The sequence below is a fragment of the Nuphar pumila genome, chromosome 3, assembly GCF_984573655.1.
Source record: "Nuphar pumila chromosome 3, dmNupPumi1.hap1.1, whole genome shotgun sequence".
Lineage (NCBI taxonomy): Eukaryota > Viridiplantae > Streptophyta > Magnoliopsida > Nymphaeales > Nymphaeaceae > Nuphar > Nuphar pumila.
Genome location: NC_143251.1, coordinates 121,490,868 through 121,499,845, shown reverse-complemented (window position 1 = coordinate 121,499,845; position 8,978 = coordinate 121,490,868). Strand labels below are relative to the sequence as shown.

Below are 8,978 nucleotides of genomic sequence, written 5' to 3'. Positions count from 1 at the left end.
GATATGTTGTCATGTTTATGCATAAATGAATGCTTATTATGGGTACATTCATGAAAATGATTTGTGTTTCATGTCAACCTGTTTCTATGTATGTATGATTTGTTATGTTTATCATATGGGGCTCGTTGATATTGACCTCCTGCTAAAAACATTTTAGATGCTAAGTAGTTGAGTTGGAGCCGATGCTGGGTGTTGTGGTGATGTTGAGAATCATCTAGTTTTCTTTTTCAAGGAATTGAAATTTTAGATAAAATGTTATTATTTATTATTTTATTTGAATTAAAAATATTTTATTTACTAAGAGTAAATGATTTTAAATGAGAATGTTATTCGGGATGCAGAGCTCACACTCATTCAACTATTAATTCGGGATGCAGAGCATGCACCCATTCAAATGTTAAGTCGGGATGCAGAGACCTCAGCCATTTAAATGTTAAATCGGGATGCAAAGCCCGCACCCATTTAAAGGTCCGGTCGATATACAGAGCCCGCACCCATTCAAATATTAATTTGGGATGCAGAGCCACACTCATTCATATATTGTCTGTGTTATTATTCACATAGTATTGTGAAAGAAAAATGAATATGTATCGTGTTAGTACCCACAGAGTAATTGAGTATTGCATGCATCATCTAAGAAAAAAAATAAATGAACTGTAAACTAGGCATGTATAAAAAGGACGCTTCTCTTGCATTAGTAAGTCATGCAAAAATTAAAATATTATGTGTAATTGAAATTTTTGCTTTTGATTTTGAATTGTTGCGTGTGTTTTTTATATGTTGTTATGTTTATGCATAAATAACTGCTTATTGCTGGTACATTCATGAAAATGATGTGTTTCGTGTCATCCTATTTCTATGCATGTATGATTTGTCATGGTAATCATATGAGGGCTCATTGATATTGTACTCTTGTTAAAAACATTTTAGGTGCTAGGTAGCTGAGTTGGAGAGCATGCTGGGTGTTGTGGTGGCGTTGAGAGTCAATTTTTTTTTTTTTTGAGGAATTGAATTTTTGAAAAAAATGTTATTATTTATTATTTGATTTGAATTAGAAATATTCCATTTACTAGTAAATGATTTTAGATGAGAATGTTATTCACATTAAATTTATTGTTATTGTCATTAATTGATTTGTAATCCGCCTAAGGTTTTGACCCCAAAAGTTAAAAGGGTTTTTACGAATGAAAAAAAAAATCACATATTTTTTGTGTTAAAAATCTTGCAATTAAGGTGAGGGATGAAAAAAATGAGCGAGGGTTGAGGTTTATATAGACTTTAGTCCTAAGCCACCCATAAAGAGTTCTTTAATGTGTCCAAACGGCCAGCAATAAATGGGTTAGCCGGCTAAAACGGTCAGTCATCAATGCTAAAACAGCTGGCACACCTAAATAGAAACAAAAATGACCCTGGCCATATCAACCTTGACTGAGCCAATAAGTCAATGATCAATCAAAGCAAAATAAGGACCCAAGATCTAATGCATTTGTGGACAAGTGGTTTATCAAAATTCTTCAATGTGAGACTAAACTTTTGTAAACAACCCACTGAAAATTAGAAGAAAAGCTTAGTGATAGTTTTGAGCCAAAATCCAACAGTCCAAATACATTGTATATCTAATTTAAGACCATAGGTCTGGTTTGCACATTATTCTATTGGATCCCAATTATAACTCTTGTTAGTCTAATACTGATTAACAAAACTTTTCGTATGACTCGTATTCATAGAATGTGGTTAAAGTTGTATGATCAATTATCACTTTGGACAACCCTCTTCTGCCATCTATTCTTACATTAGTATCGACACAAAAACCTTCTCACGATGGAGCTATCTTACTAACAGTATGAAGTCTGTTGCTTGAGTGAAGCGCATTCCTGGCTGAAAATTTGGATCTATTTTGAACTCAATCTGATCCATCCAACTGTGGTACTATGGATCGTACATATTTGAGATTCTAGATAATAATTGTGGATTCAGTGAAAAGCAAATCCATATCAAATATGACCGAAATCCAAATCCAATTTCAATTACTTAACCACACCACAGAAAATCAAAACCATATCCACATCTGATTATTATCGATTTCATTTTGACTTACCAAATCCTACTAAATGGAGTTGGATTCGGTAGGATATCCAGTAAAATCCTATCCATTGACATCCCTACCTATACCCTTCTTGTTCCCCTCTCTTTCATCAGAAACACCTAGTCCCAGCTTTTGGTTGCTTGTGCGCAAATGATAGGACGAATCCATTTTCTGTAGATTAGTTTAGAGACAGGTTGAGGGTTTTGTCTAGATCATCCTTTAGCTTGTGAGTTTGTCAATTTTCTTTATTAAATTTGGATTCAAATCTGAATTAGATCTATGTCTGAGAGTTGGTCTCGTATCCTACTTTTAGATGACAACACTGGGTTCGACAAAAAAAAGAGTGCTTGAAAATAGGGGTATAAATAAGCAGGGTTTGACCTAAACTTGACCTGTACCAAAACCCTATAGGGTTAGGGTTTGGTGATAAATAAGGTCCGATTGAGTCAGACCTGAAAAGTCCGATTAATATATGGTGCCAGTATGGTAATATCATTTCAGATCGGGAATCGACCCGAGTTTCAAAAAAGATTCACTATTTTTCAATGTAAAAAAGATAAAAAAAACTTATTTTATCAAGTATGGTTCCGGTTTGGTTGATGTAATTCTTGTAGGATCTGGGTATGGGTCTGATTGGATTTGGATCCAGTATCAGCATCTCAAATTAGATTTGGATCTGGTATTTTACCTGGGTTTGAACCAAACCGGACCCCTTGACACCCCTAGTTGAAAACAAGGTTTTTACGTGTAAAAAGTTCAAACAATTCCTGATCTAGGCATAGATCCGACAGACAGAATCCTGAATCTGAATCTAAATCCCAAAAGTCTAATGGTGCAAGTCCAAATCCCATCCGAACTTACATTCGGATCTGTGGTCTGACTGAATCAGATCCATTTTCACCGCAAGAACTCCCTCGAACAGTTGATGATTCGCTCTCTAGAACGTTCCCTTTTACTTTATTTAAACCCTAGAAACCCCCATTCTTCGTCCTCTCTCTCTCTCTCTCTGGAAGTCTAGAGGTTTCGATGGCGTCGTCTTCCTCTTCTGACGATTACTCCCTAGACCTCGAAGAGCTTCGTCAGCTTCAGTCCGTCGCTAAGAGGCCTCGAGTTCGTTCTCTCATATCTGCAGAAATCTCAAGCCTCGAGAACAAGGTAGCTTCCTTTCTCCCTTCTTTCTAATGCTTCCTTTTCACGTATTTTTCTTGTGTCGGTGATTGCCATAATCGTTGTTTCTTCTTCTTATTGAACGGTTGAATGAAGCTTCCTCTCATTGTGCAAATTATGTGGGTCCTCGTCCAGAGTTTGATGCGGCAATATGTTTGTGGTTATCGTAGTCGATCATTTTTTGTTCCTTTTTACGTTTGAGATTGATGGGTGTCGTATATTTTTACGTTTCTGAGGGAACCCATTTCTTGTGGGAAACTATTAGGTGAGAAAAAGAAAGTTTTTGGATACATTGGACATTTTCCTTTTTGGATTATCTATGGTATCTTGTATTGTTTAATCATCAGGTTTTGGTGCAAAAGACCCACTTGTCCATAAAATTTGGACTAAGCTTGATTGGAGCCTTGTCTTCCGTAGTGCATCGAGGCACCTCGTAGGTTGAGGACTCATTGAAATGCCTTGTATTTTGTTCCATCGTTAAGCATCATTTATTTGACCCTCTGTCTGCTCTCTCTTGGAAAAAAATGGTGAAGTTCAAATTTTAGTGCTTTGGTTATAGAAACTGACCGTGTCTTTCTGTTTTTCACAGTGAACACTCTTGGATGGATTTGCATATTTGTCTGAAGTATTTGATATATTGCCTAGGCACTGCTTTATTATCACCGTGGGTTTGTAGATATACCACTACTATGATGCTTACATATATTTGTTTTTTCATAGTTGTCAAAGGCTGTTGCACCGGTGCCAATTGCAAGAACTTCCACACCAGCTGCTTCAAACGTCAAGGCCCTCAGTGTGAACTATATCACACTAGGATCTTTTAGCTGGGATCAGGATACTGAAAAAATTAAGGTTTGTGAATCACGTTCCTTTTAGTATTGAGGCTCATACTTCATGTTAGTGATGAATATTTGATTGTCTGGCGGTCCTTCTAGTAGTCTCAGCAACAGGGTGTGTTGTAGTGTTGATATCTGTATGTTTCGAGGGAGGAACATCTTGGTGCTGATATTTTTTTATCTTGTGCATTAATGAACCTTCCTGGTCTACGAATTGGTCGTCTTGGTGTTGATATTTGTATGTTTCCAGACAAAGACACATCGGTGCTCATAATTGTTTGCAGTCTGTTTTGTATAAACAGGACATCCGGTACTGGTTTGGTAGGTTTCATTCTGCAACTACTTTGTAACCGCGTTTTCTGCTGATCTCTAAGCAACAACCTGGACTCTGTTTTTTTCTTTTTCCTTTGTGGAATTTGGCACTCTTTGTTTCCTTGATATGTTTGTTGGATGATCAACCACCATAACATTAAACTTATCTGAGTTATTAACTTTGTATTCGTTTTCTTCCTCCTTTTCTCCTTTTTCCTCTTTGCCCCTACTTAAGCTCCTTATAGATCATTCATATTTAGGCGGTAGAGCTTTTTTTTCAAGTGTGGCAATATTGTAGTGTGACTGTAGCAGTCTGGAACCAACTTAATACTGGCACAAACTCTGCCCTGCTTTGACTTCTTAGAGTTACCTAGGTAGCTCGTTGATATATTTGAACCATGCTTCCTGCTCTGATAACAAGTGTTTGTGAATGGGATCTCCAATGATAGCGGGATATTCTACTCTCGCCCCATCAAAATTGTTGAAAACAAATTAATCAAAGATTTGGAAGCATGATCGCTAATCAATGCAAGATTTGGAACCACATTCGAGGATTGAATGTGGTTCCTCGGGGAGGTGGGAAGGAAATAAATCAGTGAATTGCATATATGCAAGCTTATTATAAGTACTGTTTTGAAAATCTGTTCCAGGGTTTTTGATCCATTTCTTGTGTACACAACCTTAGTTTCCTGGCTAATGTCCATATTGATTAAGTTGCTTTTTCTAATTTTCTTATTTTTCATACCTACGGTCTTGTATTGAGTCAATAGCATGCTCTACTTGTTAAACATCTGGGCATCAAGTGAAAAATAGTTCCACAGACAATGCTTTTAGTCACCACGAAAATGTTGGTGTCAAATGCTTCCTTTGAGGCCCAGAAGCTCATGTTGCTGGAGATGTGGGTAATCTAAGTTGCATTCTGGATTATAAAACTAACCCCTTATCTTCTGTGACCATTTCAGTTATATGTTTCACTGGAGGGTGCGGATCAAGAGAAGGTGGAAACTGAACTTAAGCTAATGTCGGTCGATGTCAAATTTCATGACGTCCAAGGGAAGAACTACCGATGTGCCATCCCCAAACTGAACCAGGAAATAGTACCGGAGAAATCTAAGGTGACGGTGAAACCAAATAAAGTAATCATCACATTGCACAAAGCTTCCAAGGGCAATTGGCCAGATTTGCACTTTAAGGAAGACAAGGTAATTTTCAGTAGCATCTTCTACGGCAATTATTGTGTGTTTGTTTTCCTTTTTTTTCTTTTAGTTATGGTCATGACAAGGTTGATCTTTGAATTGCAGCTAAAGCCAAACCTTGACAAAAATAAAGATCCCATGGCAGGCATTATGGATTTAATGAAGGTGACCCAAGTCTCTCATATGTGCTCTTGAATTCTTGTTATAGATATGGTTGCTTGTTAATACTCATCTTCCCATATTGTTGCAGAATATGTATGAAGAAGGAGATGAGGACATGAAGAAGACAATTGCGAAAGCATGGACCGATGCAAGATCGGGCAAAACTGCAGACTCTTTGCCAGGATTCCGTTAGGGAGAATTCATGGTGGAAAAGTGAGTTGTCTGTTTCTTTCCTTGAGTGCCTTTTTGGCTGTTAGGTCTCATGATCAAACAAGGTCTGTTTTAGACTTTCGTATGCTGTCCGATTGTAAAGTTTGGATCTATATACTTTGGAAAAACACAACTGGTTGTCATGGTTCTTCTAATTTTTCTCTTTCCTCTCTGCACATCCTCGCCTATGCACATGAGTGTCGTGTGTGCGAGTGTGCCCCTTGCGTGCATGCTCGCCTGCACGGAACGAGTCGGCGAGCAGCTCAAGCCTCACTCATACATTTACTTAGTCTAAGCTCGGTTATTTTCTGAACTAACCGAGTTCAAACCTCTGTTGGCATACATTCATTGTGGCAATTGTTCAGCTATTAATATCGGTGATGTCTTTATTTTTTCTGGTCTTCTGTGCTTTTATAAAAAAAAGGTGAAAATCCGAATTATTCTAACAAGGGGAAGAGTACAAGCATCTTTTCTTCAGCTTTTGTCAATACAAACGTATCACAATCAAATCATGATATTTTTAGAAAAAAATGATAAGGTGATACTTTAAATTATCTACTATGTTTTGATCGTGAATTCCTAGCCATACGAAGTGGTTACAGAGCATCTAGTTACAGGCGTTTTGTCTTTTTGCTTAAGCTAAACAATTAGATGTGTTTATCAATGTTTATTAACCAAAGCACTTTATTTCGCTTGAGCAATCAGTGGTATGCCACTTTATAAGAGCTAGAAGTCTAACCTTGTACCGGAACCTACGGGAAGGCATCGTTGGCATTATCAGGACTCGGTATCAAATTGGCCACATTTTTTTACTTAATTTATTAAAAAAAATATTATTAGTATAATTTATGATACATAACTATATATAGTAATAAACAACTTCAAAAGTATACATAGTGACAAATATTACATATATTTTTAAATACTAAAAATGTTATTTTCACTATTTGAAATTGAAAAACAGTGTGTTATTTGCAAAATATCATAATGTATTTGATAAAATGTAAATATCATTGTAATCGTGATATTTTATATTCTAAACATAAATTTTTCAGAAAATGTAGATAATTGCATGAGTTATTTAGATTAAAATGGTGTCACTTTGGTAAAATGTCTTTATTATTATTATTATTCAGTATTAAATATTAATATTTAATTCCTCTCTCATGCTAATAAATTTTCCTTCACCAAATGCAACTTTGGAGAGTAGAAATCTTTTCAAATTCAGCTTTGGAAAATTGAAAGATTTTAAAAATTTTAGCAAAACCTTTAAGTTTCAACATGTTAGCTAAGACTCAATCGGGTCAATGATAAACTCGGCCAAGTAAAAATGTGACCCGGTCAATTTTGATCCAAATAAAGATACAATTTTTTTAACCCAAACATATCTGAGTCACTTCGGCAAGTAACGAGTTGACTCGTTGAGTTTGCCAACTATGGGTCATAGTCTCTGGCATACAATTTCTGTGAGCATAGGCTTACAGATCGCTTAGCTCCATTCATCTTTGGTGCAATAGCACTCTATCAGTGAGCTATTACATACTCTTTCAAGGTTGCCTGCTATTAGGCTCGTTGTCTCTTCATTTCTACTTCCTTTATTACTGAATGATCGTTTAGACTGGTGATTCTAGTTGTCCTTATTTTGAAGTCATGTCCAATATTTAGAGTTTGCCTCAATTTGGTACTGCTCTTACAATTGTAACGAGACTGTATGAATGTACCAATCCACAAGGGTCCCAAGACTCAAGTGATGATGATGAGGGACAGCTTAAGGTAGTGATTTACCACTCCTTATCAGGGATTCGAGACCTCACTCAATGAGGTTAGAGGGTCAATTGAGATCAAGATAATTTAAAGGAAAATGTGGATCTTTTAACAAAGTTTTAGTACGGTATTAACAGTTCATTTTTGTTGATTTTGAACTATATGAAAACACTAGTGAATAAGAAAAATGTCTATTTTAATACCTGTTTTTCCCCAATCTATTATAAAGAATACATCTGTAACTTCAAATTGAGCAAATTAGATGTCCAAACCATAGGGGTGGTTTCTTAACGCTAAATTTAGAAAAGTGGGGTAGCCACCTTTTTCAGTGAGAAACTGCAAATCAATCAACCTGACCCAGTTGGAGTAAGAATTGGCCTAGTTTATTTTCATAAGCACTCGGTTCCAGACAGTACTGACAGATCAATAGGTCGCCTCTGATTCTTGGAATTATAATAGAGTATAATAAACGAATAAAATGTAATCAATGGTTAAAAAAATATTAAGCTTTTTCTTGCAAATAATTGAATTTCTAATTTCATTTAGGGCCTGTTTGGAATCTGTAGCTGGGACGGGCGTTTACAGAGTTTATGCATTTGCCAAATCGTAAATACAAAGGAGAAAGGGCCTCACTTCCTATCCAAAATGCATAAACACCCATCCCAGTGCCGAGATTCCAAACAGGCCCTTAATAGACGTTCACGAGTATATTCTAACCAAACAATTACTACGTAAGCCATAGTTACCCAAAGAACCTCTTTGTTGGGGAAGCACGCTTCTGAAACGAGGATGGCCATGCTTTCTCCAATGAGAGGGAAGCGTGGGGGAAACTCTCTTCTCATTTGAAGCTCCTCAAATTGTTTCTCTCTAGCTTCCCACCCGCTTCTTCCCCATTTCTCCCACGTTTTTGTATTTTTCATGTTAATATTTATTACTTTTCACTTCTCCCTCATTTTTCACTTGCTTCACTCTCATTTCTTGCATGTTTTCTTTTTAGCTTTTCATATGCTTCCACAATAGCTTTTAAAACGAATTTCATTTCACGTTTCATACTATTTAACACTCGCTTCCCCATTTCTACTTCATGCATCTATCCATTTCGTATCTCGGTAACTACGATACAAGCTACAGTTTTCATTCTCCCAAACAACCTCTGAGGAGCAATCTGATGCAACCAAGTGGTGCTATGGATACACGCAACCAATAATGATCACAGCCAGAGGTCAACCATGTACACCTAGTCAG

General features: G+C 36.6%; 1 protein-coding gene across 1 annotated transcript; it reads left to right on the top strand.

Annotated features, from left to right (window-relative positions):
* The first annotated feature begins 3,079 nt into the window (after positions 1-3,079).
* LOC149843517 (uncharacterized) lies at positions 3,080-6,124 on the top strand. The gene is made up of 5 exons (XM_090001859.1): positions 3,080-3,241; positions 3,974-4,105; positions 5,364-5,603; positions 5,703-5,762; positions 5,848-6,124. The coding sequence occupies exons 1-5, from the start codon at positions 3,113-3,115 to the stop codon at positions 5,950-5,952; spliced, it is 666 nt and encodes a 221-aa protein (XP_089857985.1). The 5' UTR covers positions 3,080-3,112; the 3' UTR covers positions 5,953-6,124.
* Positions 6,125-8,978: the final 2,854 nt, after the last annotated feature.

Bases quoted from the DNA above. Each gene is read 5' to 3' on its own strand.
- LOC149843517 (XM_090001859.1), top strand. From the start codon at position 3,113: ATGGCGTCGTCTTCCTCTTCTGACGATTACTCCCTAGACCTCGAAGAG. The intron at 3,242-3,973 runs GTAGCTTCCTTT...GTTTTTTCATAG, and splicing joins TCTCAAGCCTCGAGAACAAG to TTGTCAAAGGCTGTTGCACC. The intron at 4,106-5,363 runs GTTTGTGAATCA...TGACCATTTCAG, and splicing joins AGGATACTGAAAAAATTAAG to TTATATGTTTCACTGGAGGG.